This window comes from Lissotriton helveticus, chromosome 9 (genome assembly GCF_964261635.1).
Source record: "Lissotriton helveticus chromosome 9, aLisHel1.1, whole genome shotgun sequence".
Classification (NCBI taxonomy): domain Eukaryota; kingdom Metazoa; phylum Chordata; class Amphibia; order Caudata; family Salamandridae; genus Lissotriton; species Lissotriton helveticus.
Window position 1 is genome coordinate 266,043,291 of NC_136070.1, and position 14,147 is coordinate 266,057,437.

The 14,147-nt window shown below is 42.7% G+C and overlaps 1 protein-coding gene across 5 annotated transcripts in view; it reads left to right on the forward strand.

Annotated features, from left to right (window-relative positions):
• The window catches only part of LRRC74A (leucine rich repeat containing 74A), a 216,479-nt gene that overhangs the window by 114,797 nt on the left and 87,535 nt on the right, over positions 1-14,147 (forward strand). For all 5 annotated transcript variants that reach the window (XR_013600915.1, XM_078659944.1, XM_078659946.1 and 2 more), the window contains exons 11-12: positions 35-130; positions 10,138-10,281. Coding sequence is in view for 4 of the 5 variants with exons in the window: in XM_078659944.1 (XP_078516070.1) it covers positions 35-130; positions 10,138-10,281 (240 nt within the window). In the remaining variant the exon portion in view is untranslated. The remainder of the gene's footprint in view (positions 1-34; positions 131-10,137; positions 10,282-14,147) is intronic.

Sequence of the window (14,147 nt, forward strand, 5' to 3'; positions counted from 1 at the left end):
TTGAAATTCATCTTGTAACTTTGTGTTGTTGCAGCTCTCCCGGAATCCTCTGACGGTGGAAGGGGCGATGATGCTGTTGACCGCGGTCAAAAAGAACACTGAGTCTAAATTGGAGGAGCTTGACATCGCAGTAAGATGGAAGACATAAGCATACTTGTACACACTCTAGATTTGCACAAACCACAGCTTGTTCATGCCTACCACTTGATGACACAAGACTGGGCAAATAAATGATACTGCACCTAAGGATACATAGCCATAGGGGGATGTATGAGCAGCATGAGTTCTAGAATGAAACTAGGTAGGAGAACTTAAGAGGTCCAGTGCATAAATCATGTACACGCCTCCATACACAAGACTGTTTTGGGGGGAGCTTGTACAATGGGAAAATGTTCTGAGTACATTCATGTGAATGACTCTTTTTAGTTTGCTTGATGTAGTGGGCTAACAGTGGGAATATTACAATATGTTTTATGGTGGAACCAGCTATTAGGATATTTGGGTGTGTATATGGCATTTTCAATGTATATCCATACAAAGGGCTCTTTTGTACTTAGTGCTTGCAGTAGTTGTGTCTGAAGTACACACCACCATCGAAAAGTTTATTTGGATGGAATGTGAGCGAATGTGCCAGTGATGTGATTGTGTGCGTATCTTCATAAATAAGTAATTCTTGTGTAGGAAGTGTGTATGCAGACATCATTTGAAACTCTTGCACTGAAGGGGCCAAGTCTTGTGTTTTCAGAGGTGGTCTTCTGTACTGAATAGTGACCGGTTGTCCTGTTTGCAGTCACCAGCCTGGCTCCCATGCTGACTGGTCTCTTTACTATGCAAACCATGAATGTGTCCAATGATCCGTGTTCTGTTTTGCAACTTCTGGTGGGCAACCTTCTTTCTTTCTGTCTAGACTCCAGGCAAATGCTTTGTGTGCACTGTTCATGGACACAGATAGTTTGCACTGTAACTAGTCAATTGACTCCTGTCACTAAATAGTCTCCTTTACAGATTGACCAACTGTTCTTATTAATCCACTGGCTAATCCCTTGTTTCCTCTCTTAGATTACCCAACCCTGGTCTACTGTCTTCACCTTACACTGCCTGGTTGCTTCTCTTTAGTGGCCAGCAAAGTGCAGCCTCCATGCAACAATGTTTCCCAAGTCTTAGTTCTCATTGTACACTAACCCATCCCAGATCTTCTTTCTTAACGACCGATAACAAGTCTCCTCTCTTTGTCGTACATTGCCTAAACTCTTCTCTATGTTGACCAGCACAGTGCAGCCTCTGTGCACTGGTGTTTGTTTATTTCTTTATTTATAGAATTTTGTATAGCACAAACTCGACCCGAAGGTATCAGAGCGCTTTACATAGTTGGTAGAGTAGCAGTTACATTAGTTGCATATAGGGTAAATGCCATTACATGGATAGATAACGACAGTAAACATAAGAAGTGTACAATAGATAGTAGCATTGCGTGAGTTACATATGGAGTGGATCCAGTTACATGATGTAAACACAAGCACTATACATAATTTGCAGGAAAGCAGTTACGTGAATCGCATAAGGGTTAAATACAACTGCAAGGAATCAGGACAAATACACAGCAACGGCATATATATCTGATCAAAATAACAGTTATGTGAATTACATATGAGGCAAATACAGTGGCAGGGAGTAAGCACAGAGACATAGCAGCAATGCACACAAGGGGTATGCGATAAACAGTAACCGCTGTCTTGAGTGAGTGTGCTGAGCTGCTCAGTTTGAGGTAGCTTAGGTGTCTACCTGACAAGTTGATGAAGAAATGCTGTAGTGTCAGGGTATGATTTTTTTCCAGGAGAGTCTGACATCAATCTGCCCCACTGCCCAAGTTGTACATTAAGCATGGGCGGATTTTGCGAATTGGCAATCCGCGAAATTGCGTATTTACGGATTCGCAATCCGCAAAATCCGCGAACTCTCACAAATTTGCGTTTTTTTTTTGTGTTCGCAAGGGTTTCTGCCAGTTCGCGAGGGTTTTGTACCAGTTCGCAATTGCGAACTTACTTTTCGGCTCGCAACGGCCGCGACTATGTTGTTTCTACGTCTGGTTCATCATCACAGGTTCACAGCACCCTCTGTGTCACCACTGCCATCCTCTGGTACACCCATGCCACCCTCTAGTACATCACTGCCACCCTCTGGTTGGTTTATCACTGTAGATTATGGGGGTAAAAAAAAGCAAGCACACCTGCCCTGCTTCAACTGACATGAATTAATTTGGGGTTGATTAATGTGTCACTGAATTTAAACTTCCAGTCTGGCTGGCACCTGCTTCCTTATCTGTAATTTGCTTTCTGTTGCAGTCCATTTTTTTTCCACAGGACCTTTGTGGCCTATAGTTGCAAGTAGGCAACTGAACTCTGAAGGGGCCCCTCAGGAAGCACTACAGGGAATGGTTACTAATGATAAGATTGAACTTTTGCACCTGCTGAGTGCTTTCAGTTTTGTCTGTAATTGCTTTCTGTTGCAGTGTAATTTTTTTAACAGGACCTTTGTTGTATACTTGTAGCTATTCTCTGAGCCTGCTGTGAGGGTCAGAGCAGGGTCATAGAATAGTTGCAAGTAGGCAAATGAACTCTGAAGGGGCCCCTCAGGAAACACTACAGGGAATGGCTACTAATGATAAGATTGAACTTTTGCACCTGCTGAGTGCTTTCAGTTTTGCAAAAATCCAAATATCCAGCAGCATCCACAAAAAGTAATCCTTCCAGGTCAAGATCCAAATCGAAGTGACCAGCACATGAAGAAAGCACTGGGAGGAGCCTGCTGGACAGGAACAGGAAGTTGGAGACTGTGGGGCACTTCCTTCCTCCCCCCCCCCCAAAATAGACTCCTTGAAAAGAAAAAGTGCAGGCAAATGTCAACCGGAGGAGTTATTCTGATAAAAATCATAATTTTCAAGGTTTATGCTGCCTGCTGGTGGATTTCTTGTGCGAAATTGCAAATTTTGCAATCTCGCAATTGCGAGATTGTTGCTGCCCGCCGCATCTACGTGTTCGCAAGTGTTTACTCCCGCGAAATTGTATAGTATTCTAGTTGGCAAGTGCGACCAAGCAAAAAATCAGCTTCGCACGGATTTTACGAATTTTCGGCAAGTTCGCGAGAGTTCGCGGATTGCGAATTTGCAGAAAATCCGCAAAATCCGCGAGCGGAACGGATTTTACGCCCATGCTTTTTGTACATCAGCGTTTGTGTACAGGTAAAGGGGCAGGACCAGATCGCACTAAAGGGCTGCAATAGGCCTAAGCTGACATGAAGAAGATAGTATCAGTATGTTGAGTTCCCCTTCGTCAAGAATGTTCCCAAAGACAACAGTCAATATTCTCCGCAGGCCAACTTCTGGCCGGCATCGGCTTCTAGTGCAGTTGGCAGATGGCAGGCACTGCACCCGGTAGCCTCGATCATGGAGAGATATTTCAACAACGGTTTCAGCACTCTATACAAAATTGACAGTGTTTCTTGTCACAATCCATAGTCAATAAATTTCACTAATTTTGCACATAAGGAAAAAAGTATCTAAATTCAACAGATGTTTTTCTTGTTCCAATGTTCTCTTTATTTATCGCAAACAGATTCTTCTTTCACAAATTGATTCATTATAGCCAATGCATTTCGTCTCTTTGAGAGACTTCTTCAGGGATCTCAGTGTATGGCATATAGTATATTCTTCAAGCAAAACGCAGTATTTCAGAGGCAGTGTGAATAAAGTACTCTGTACAGTGTATTCGTATCCCAATAAGCCACATGAAAAGAGCAGTTTCTAGGTACTGCAGCCACCAAATTCCGAACCCCAGTCATCCGCAGATTAACCTAGCAGCATAAGGGTCGGATCAAGAGAGTCACTCGGGAGCAGGGGGCAGCTGCGGGCTCCTGTGGGATACATGGGTGCCTTCTCCTCCCTGTCTCCGGGTCAGACGAGCCAGACACCAGTGGGGGCTCAGGAGGCTGGTCCCATGGACCTGAGGCCACCACAGACTATTTCCTGCTCGCCCGTAGCTGGAGCCAGACCGGTCGAGTAGAGTGAGCAGCTGGTCAGTAGAGAGTGGGGTAAGTGGTGGGCTCGCCTGAAAGGAAACATAGCTGCCTCCTTCTTCCCGTCCCCAGGTCCCGCAAGCCACCCGCTTGAGTGGCAAAAAGGGGCGACGTCTGTGGGCTCCTGCAGCTGGCCCGGGTTTTCTCCTGCAGTCAGGGAATGAGCCACTGGAGTGGGTCCGGACCAGTTGGCGTGAGTGAGGGGCACCGAATGCAAAATACCTTCCTGGTGCTCTCTCGACCCTGTACCCTCTGGTGAAATACACTGCCCATAGTATCCAGCTTCACCTTTTCCTTCTGCAAGCTTCATTTTTTAGTTCCTTTAAAAGTTTCCAGTTTCTTTAGAGGTTTATACCTATGCTGACGCTCGCTGGAGTGATTTTTTTCTGGGGGATTTATGCCATATGGCGAACCCTAACCCGGGAGCTCCCAAGGGGAGCACCTTAATAGTCGTCCACCTTCGGTTTGCTTTCCCCCAAGTCCTAGATCTCAGTAATGCACCGACCTCCTAGATCTTCTTAATGCACTGATGTGTCCCAGGGTTCCTCTACGCATTGACCAGTCCCAGCTTTTCTTTATCCACTGAAGTGTCCTTGATCCCATCTGTGCACTCACTAGTCCCAGATTTCCTTTAGGGGTCTCCAACCAGTTAATTGTGAGCTACCAGTAGCTCCCAGACACCTTCAGAGTAGCTCACAGCCTTGAGTTCATTTTTAAATAAGCACAAGGTCATGTTTTCCTTTTAAAGTTAAGGGAAGGCTGTGTTCATTTTACATTAGTATCACCAGGCTGCTGATAGCAGGGCCTGATAATGAGCAGTGCTGTTTGATTTATGACCCAGGCTGAGACTGGGTCACAGAGGTGAACAACAACTCAAGCACTGAGGTATTTAACTCTTAAATAAAAATCCTTGTCAACTCAGTATTGGAGCTGTGAACAAAAAGATGTTTCTGAATGCTTTTAAATGGAAGAAGATTAACATGGGAGACTGCACTCTCACTGACATGCCTAGCAGCTCTTTTATAGTGTCCATAGTCCTAGTATGTTGTTCAAACCTTGGTATCTGGCTCTTTATACATTTAACTTAAAGACAATAAAGCTGAGTGTGGGGGTGTCTGGTAACCATGCACAAGTTGTTTTACCTTCATTAGCTCACAATGATTTTCCCTGATCTGAAGTAGCTCTCACCATAGAAAATGTTGGAGACCCTTGCTTTAGACACAGACCTGCCCCCCTCTCTTAACATACCAGCTCCCAATCTCATCTGTTCACCTAGCACTCCCGGGTATCCTCACTTTATAGGTTTACTGTAAGCACTGACTTGTCACTGGTGTGTTCTGTGCAATTACCAATCCCAGGTCTCCTCTGTGCAGTCAACTGCCCCATATCTGTTTCTAGTGATTACTGATACAGCTCTTCCCTGTCCCAGTCCTGATGCCCATTCAGAAGCACCAGCCTGCCATAAAAATCCCCTGGGTCCCTTATCTGAATCTATGACAAAATATCGACTACAAAAATATCGAGGTACCAAAATATCGCAACAAAAATATCGATGACAATAATATCGGGATCCTATCTCTAACAAGGTAAGTACAAAAATATCGAAAAAAATATATCGATGTCAAAAATATAGTTTTTTTAAAAATATAGTTTTTTTATTTAAATAAAATGTAATATTAAGAAAATAATACTTATAAATATAATACACATAGTTAAAAATATATTATAATATTTAAAATTAATAAATAATGTAATAAAAACTAATAATAATAAAAATATAATTCATAGTATATACTTACTTAAAATTAACTCTAAAATAATTATTTTAATAACTTATAAATAAATTAAAATATAATAAATTCCAAATACATTTAGATACATAAAATAATAATATAAACTACAGTTAATAACAATGTAAAACTAATTAAAAAAATTAAGTAAATTTTGGATAGCGTACAGGTAAAAATTACTATTCCCACTCCAGAGAGTGCAACAGTAGGGAAAGTGTTGGATAGCGTAGGGGTAATAATTACTATTCCAACTCCAGAGAGCGCAACAGTAGGGAAAGTGTTGGATAGCGTAGAGGTAAAAATTACTATTCCCACTCCAGAGAGTGCAACAGTAGGGAAAGGGTTGGATAGCGTAGGGGTAAAAATTACTATTCCCACTCCAGAGAGCGCAACAGTAGGGAAAGTGTTGGATAGCGTAGGGGTAACAATTACTATTCCCACTCCAGAGAGCGCAACAGTAGGGAAAGTGTTGGATAGCGTAGGGGTAAAAATTACTATTCCAACTCCAAAGAGCGCAACAGTAGGGAAAGTGTTGGATAGCGTAGGTGTAAAAATTAATATTCCCACTCCAGAGAGTGCAACAGTAGGGAAAGTGTTGGATAGCGTGGGGTAAAAATTACTATTCCGACTCCAGAGAGTGCAACAGTAGGGAAAGTGTTGGATAGCGTAGAGGTAAAAATTACTATTCCCACTCCAGAGAGCGCAACAGTAGGGAAAATGTTGGATAGTGTAGAGGTAAAAATTACTATTCCCACTCCAGAGAGCGCAACAGTAGGGAAAATGTTGGATAGAGTAGGGGTAAAAATTACTATTCCCACTCCAGAGAGTGCAACAGTAGGGAAATTGTTGGATAACGTAGGGGTAAAAATTACTATTCCCACTCCAGAGAGTGCAACAGTAGGGAAAGTGTTGGATAGTGTAGAGGTAAAAATTACTATTCCCACTCCAGAGAGTGCAACAGTAGGGAAAGTGTTGGATAGCGTAGGGGTAAAAATTACTATTCCAACTCCAGAGAGCACAACAGTAGGGAAAGTGTTGGATAGCGTAGAGGTAAAAATTACTATTCCCACTCCAGAGAGTGCAACAGTAGGGAAAGTGTTGGATAGCGTAGGGGTAAAAATTACTATTCCCACTCCAGAGAGTGCAACAGTAGGGAAAATATTGGATAGCGTAGGTGTAAGAATTACTATTCCCACTCCAGAGAGTGCAACAGTAGGGAAAGTGTTGGATAGCGTAGAGGTAAAAATTACTATTCCCACTCGGGAGAGTGCAACAGTAGGGAAAGAGTTGGATAGCGAAGGGGTAACAATTACTATAACTCCAGAGAGCGCAACAGTAGGGAAAGTGTTGGATAGCGTAGAGGTAAAAATTACTATTCCCACTCCAGAGAGTGCAACAGTAGGGAAAGTGTTGGATAGCGTAGGGTTAAAAATTACTATTCCCACTCCAGAGAGTGCAACAGTAGGGAAAGTGTTGGATAGCGTAGGGGTAAAAATTACTATTCCCACTCCCGAGAGTGCAACAGTAGGGAAAATGTTGGATAGCGTAGGGGTAAAAATTAATATTCCCACTCCAGAGAGTGCAACAGTAGGGAAAGTGTTGGATAGCGTAGGGGTAAAAATTACTATTCCCACTCCCGAGAGTGCAAATGTAGGGAAAATGTAGGATAGCGTAGGGGTAAAAATAACATACTTATAAATAAATGTTTTATATTAAATAATAAAAATATTAGCTATTAAATAGATATAAACCATTTACAAATACCAATACATAATTATTAAAAACATGTGAACAAAATATATGTAATTAAAAAAAATTATGAAAATCCCATTTAATAATATTTAATTAACAATTAATATTTAATTAACAATTAAATAATTAACCAAACAATTAATTAAAGAACATTATTACTTAATTACATTTAAATTACTTCCCACCCTATTCCCCTATAAACCCACAACCCGCTACAGAACATATTCATCAATTAATCAATTAATTAAAATTATTTACGAATTAATTAAAAATAATTACCAATTAATAAATATTAATTTATAATTCCTACTAATTAATAATTAATTTAACATAATTAAATACTTCCCACCCTATTCCCCTATAAACCCACAACCCGCTACAGAACATATTTATTAATTAATCAATTAATTAAAATTAATTACCAATTAATTAAAAATAATTACCAATTAATAAATATTAATTTATAATTCCTACTAATTATTAAATAATTTAACATAATTAAATTACTTCCCACCCTATTCCCCTATAAACCCACAACCTGCTACAGAACATATTTATCAATTAATTAATTAATTAAAATTATTTACCAATTAATTAAAAAATATTACCAATTAATTAAAATTAATTTATAATTCCTACTAATTAATAATTAATTTCACATAATTAATTTACTTCCCACCCTGTTCCCCTATAAACCCCCAACCCGCTACAGTACTAAAATACAAAATTTAATTAAATTACATAAAAATAAATTAAAAACATAATAAATACATAATAATATACACAAAAATAATTTAAACATCGATATTAGTAACATCGAAATTATTAACATCGATATTACTGACATCGATATTTAAAACTTCGATATTACTAATATCGATATTAAATTTATCGATATTACTTACCTTCTATATTTTGTCCCATCGATATTTAAACTTCGATATAATTGTATATCGATATTTAAATATCAATATTTTGTCTGCATACCCCCTTATCTACCTTTAAAGTCAGGCCTACTAGGTGACTTGTTCTATTGGCAGTAACTCTTTACCACTCTTGACCTTTTCGGTGCTCCATACTTAGATACCCATGCTTGTTCTTTAAGCACTCACCTTATTCCACATTCAGTGACTTTTGGCTGATCTTGGTCTGACACCATGCTGCATTTAGCAGTGATCCTGTTCATTTTTCTCTTGGCCAATTTTACCATTCCATTTATCGGTGATCCCTGGCTACAATTGACTAGTCACTGAATTGTATTCAGCTGCTGGCTGCTCTTGACTAGCGACTGTAATACACTTGCAGTGACTATAATACTCACAACCCGAAGGTACAATAGATTACGCCTTCCTTCGCTCTCCCGAGAGATCTATATTACCCACACAACGAGAAGGTCACAAACATAAAACTAAATTAATCATAGAAAAGGTAGAGACCAGAAAAGAGAGAAATACAAAAAAACCAGACAACGTAGTTCCTCACCATATCTACCCAAATTGATCAACAAACAATCGAGTCAATTTGGGAACACCCTATGGGTTTTTAAAAATTGCCCTCACCCACTAGATAGTGCCGTGCTTCATCATAAGGCCGCTGGCATACCATTCTTAAAAAGGAATACCTTTTCCTTTTGGCTGCCCTCTTCGTATCTCGTTTCTTTACACAAGGTATACTCCTTTTATTGTTTATGGTTCACACCCTGGGGCAAGCCAATGCTCAGGGTGGAATTATATTATCTTTGCAAAAGGATTATGAAACAGAATTATTTCAAACAAGGAATCCCAAGTGCAGAGAACAAATAAGATTAAACTGTTGAAGTGGGAACCCATGTAAATGTTTATTATGGTTAATTCTTAGCAGGATTAAGAACTCATTCTAAATGGATATATGTGAGAACCAACAACTCCATTACCCTGTCTGCTGGATCGACATGTTTCAGCCTCTCACTATTGCCCAACAGGGTCAAAAGGCCTTCCTCAGGATACAGATCCCTTAACCTTTGTAACACTCCCTCCTAGTTAATCACTATATGTTAGGGAGGGTGTATGTGGTCATAATTGCCCTTAGTAGACACACTTCAAATGGCATACCTACAATCATAAAACAAAACTAACTCATAATTATGGTCTACATCCCTCAACTGGATTCACCCCTATAACATTTACCAATAATGTATTTGCACAACAAATAGAGATCAACTATTACTCTTTGCTCACCCCGACACATACCTAGACACAACAACTCGTGTAATGAGATGCATTTCAAAATTACCAAATGTGCCAGGGATACAAAATGCAAAAGATGCTGAAATAGCAAGGGCTCACATCCCCACTTACTTACCAGAGTTTCATTGATCGTAGTCCAAACCCGAGGATAGAGTGGGAACATTACCCTGTAGTCACACTCTACCAAAAATAAATGATTAAAACAATAATATATTGTATGATACAGGCAGAAAGTGACCCTAGCCTGCTCCTGACCCTGAGCCATCAATCCTGACCTCTCTTATCTCACTTCATTCTAGAATGTGCGGGTGAACGAGCGCTTCCTGGACATGCTGGAGGAGACCAGACAGATTCATCCAGCATTGGAGGTCAGCTATGCAGGGGTTGGTGGATTCATCTCCAAGAAGCCCAAGCGACGCCCAGATCCTATGAAGATGATTCAGGTGAGTCATTCAACACACTTCTAAGCACCCCAAAACTCCAACTGGTGTAATTTATGGTTGTGGAAATGTCAAGATCTCCATTAAAACACACACTTTAGCTGGGTAAGATTTCACAAAGATATACATGAACCTAGATCAAAATCCAGAGTGCCTAGTCAGTCATTATACCCTCTTCGTTTGTCTCAGTCTTTGCTTCGAGTCTGCTTGAGGGACAGGCAGGTGTAGTTTCTCTCCAATCTCAGTTTAAGATGTATTTAACATTGGTGGGAGTGTAATAGTGCCCTCAAAAATCATATATGAAAGGAAATATACCAATTAATGTTGCATGCTATCATTATCCTCCACTGCACCATCCTTTGTGAAAGGATTTGCAATGAAGGGCATCAGTTGGGAAGCTGCCAAAGGATGGCCAAAGATCAGCCTTTCCTGGTACTGCTCATCTCACAGTTTCACCACCTCATTTAGAGTTGGATCAAATTATGGATTTTCAATGGCAGAGCCTTATTTAACTCCATTGTAGAACCTCCTTAGACGGTGGCCAATCTGTCACAGGAACGCCATCTTCTCAGCATCTGAAAACATCCAGGTCCAATTCTGGGTGGGCCTTTTGATGACAACTTTTCCTGTTTCTGACTGGCTTGCAAGACATTGTAGTTGGCTTTTTCCCAACTAACAGCGACTCGATGAGCCTTACTGCGTCTGCAAGCGCCCTGAGACCTAACGGTGATATGTTGCGCTATAGAAGACTACATGACTTTGACTTTGACCAGGAGAAAAGCCTCTGATGTGCAGGAAGAAACTCTCTGCTCATCGTGGCATTTCTTTTTTCTTCTTCAGAAACCAATCCCTGCCTTTTGGTTTATTTGTTAATTGAAAGTGTGTCTGCAATGCAACAGGAGCACTTTTGGCAAAAACTCCCTCACCCAAGGGGCAGGGAAGTCTAACGCCCTCATTACAAGTTGTACAAAAAGGGGGTGGTGATGGACGGAGCATCAGAACCAATCAAACACTCACACCCAATCAAACACTCACACCCAGTCAAAAGATCTGGGTTTGATCCATCACCGTCAGACTGATTTGCATATAGCCATGTCTGAACTGGGGTGGCAGAGTGGGCTAAAGAACGGTGATGGATCAAACCCATATCTTTTGACTGGGTGTGAGTGTTTGATTGGTTCAGATGCTCCGTCCATCACCACCCCCTTTTGTACTGCTTTTGGCCGCCATAAGTGTGGCAGGGTATGCTCAGACGTGAGTCCCTTGCTCACTTTGCCACTGGATTCAAGCAAGCCGGGCTGAAGACGGCTGGAATGCCAGAAACCGGCCCTCGGAAGCTTGTTTCCGGTCCAGGGAAGGCTTGGCTTGGCAGTTCGGGCCGGACTGTACCCATGAGGCACAGGGTCAGACTGATTTGCATATAGCCATGTCTGAACTGGGGTGGCAGAGTGGGCTAAAGAACGGTGATGGATCAAACCCAGATCTTTTGACTGGGTGTGAGTGTTTGATTGGTTCAGATGCTCCGTCCATCACCACCCCCTTTTGTACCGCTTTTGGCCGCCATAAGTGTGGCAGGGTATGCTCAGACGTGAGTCCCTTGCTCACTTTGCCACTGGATTCAAGCAAGCCGGGCTGAAGACGGCTGGAATGCCAGAAACCGGTCCTCGGAAGCTTGTTTCCGGTCCAGGGAAGGCATGGCTTGGCAGTTCGGGCTGGACTGTTCCCATGAGGCACAGGGTCAGACTGATTTGCATATAGCCATGTCTGAACTGGGGTGGCAGAGTGGGCTAAAGAACGGTGATGGATCAAACCCAGATCTTTTGACTGGGTGTGAGTGTTTGATTGGTTCAGATGCTCCGTCCATCACCACCCCCTTTTGTACCGCTTTTGGCCGCCATAAGTGTGGCAGGGTATGCTCAGACGTGAGTCCCTTGCTCACTTTGCCACTGGATTCAAGCAAGCCGGGCTGAAGACGGATGGAATGCCAGAAACCGGTCCTCGGAAGCTTGTTTCCGGTCCAGGGAAGGCATGGCTTGGCAGTTCGGGCTGGACTGTTCCCATGAGGGACAGCGTCAGACTGATTTGCATATAGCCATGTCTGAACTGGGGTGGCAGAGTGGGCTAAAGAACGGTGATGGATCAAACCCAGATCTTTTGACTGGGTGTGAGTGTTTGATTGGTTCAGATGCTCCATCCAACACTACCCCCTTTTGTACCGCTTTTGGCCGCCATAAGTGTGGCAGGGTATGCTCAGACGTGAGTCCCTTGCTCACTTTGCCACTGGATTCAAGCAAGCCGGGCTGAAGACGGCTGGAATGCCAGAAACCGGTCCTCGGAAGCTTGTTTCCGGTCCAGGGAAGGCGTGGCTTGGCAGTTAGGGCTGGACTGTTCCCATCAGGCACAGGGTCAGACTGATTTGCATATAGCCATGTCTGAACTGGGGTGGCAGAGTGGGCTAAAGAACGGTGATGGATCAAACCCAGATCTTTTGACTGGGTGTGAGTATTTGATTGGTTCAGATGCTCCGTCCATCACCACCCCCTTTTGTACCGCTTTTGGCCGCCATAAGTGTGGCAGGGTATGCTCAGACGTGAGTCCCTTGCTCACTTTGCCACTGGATTCAAGCAAGCCGGGCTGAAGACGGCTGGAATGCCAGAAACCGGTCCTCGGAAGCTTGTTTCCGGTCCAGGGAAGGCATGGCTTGGCAGTTCGGGCTGGACTGTTCCCATGAGGCACAGGGTCAGACTGATTTGCATATAGCCATGTCTGAACTGGGGTGGCAGAGTGGGCTAAAGAACGGTGATGGATCAAACCCAGATCTTTTGACTGGGTGTGAGTGTTTGATTGGTTCAGATGCTCCGTCCATCACCACCCACTATTGTACCGCTTTTGGCCGCCATAAGTGTGGCAGGGTATGCTCAGACGTGAGTCCCTTGCTCACTTTGCCACTGGATTCAAGCAAGCCGGGCTGAAGACGGCTGGAATGCCAGAAACCGGTCCACGGAAGCTTGTTTCCGGTCCAGGGAAGGCATGGCTTGGCAGTTCGGGCTGGACTGTTCCCATGAGGCACAGGGTCAGACTGATTTGCATATAGCCATGTCTGAACTGGGGTGGCAGAGTGGGCTAAAGAACGGTGATGGATCAAACCCAGATCTTTTGACTGGGTGTGAGTGTTTGATTGGTTCAGATGCTCCGTCTATCACCACCCCCTTTTGTACCGCTCATTACAAGTTGCCCAGCTGATTCCGAATTACAAGTTTGGCAACTAACACCACACTCCCATGATAAATCTCGACAAGTTAAACTTGATATAATTTATTGGGAGACGATCAGGGGCGTTAATTCACTAAAATACCACTGTAAAATAATTGGCATTACTGAAGCTCCATTACAACTGCATGATTAATATAACAACACACACAGACAAATGCCTGTTTTAGACACTGTCTGTTTCATGGGTACTCACAAACATTTCCCCAGGGGGCACAGCTTTGGTCTGTGGTGTGTCCGCGGGCGCATTCGTGGCAGCACAGTCGGAGTGGGGGTTTGTATGTGGGGGAGGGGGTTGGATGTAGGGGAAGCAAATCACATAAATAGTGTGGTCAGAGTCATGGAATTATTTTAAGGGTTCTTTCCTTACTGCCCTCTAAATTAAGTCCCCAGTCTCTAGTAGAGCCATACATTTGACAATACAGTGTTATTCTGTATCTGAATTGCTATCCATCTACCGCACCTTGGGGTAAGCCTTTCTCCTTGCTATCAAGTGCAGACTTGATGCTTGACAAAAAAGTCTAGGACCATCTTTTTTCTACACTTTTTTGCGTTTTTATGGGCAGGCACGGCCCGTGCCGGGCGTTATACTGGGGCGG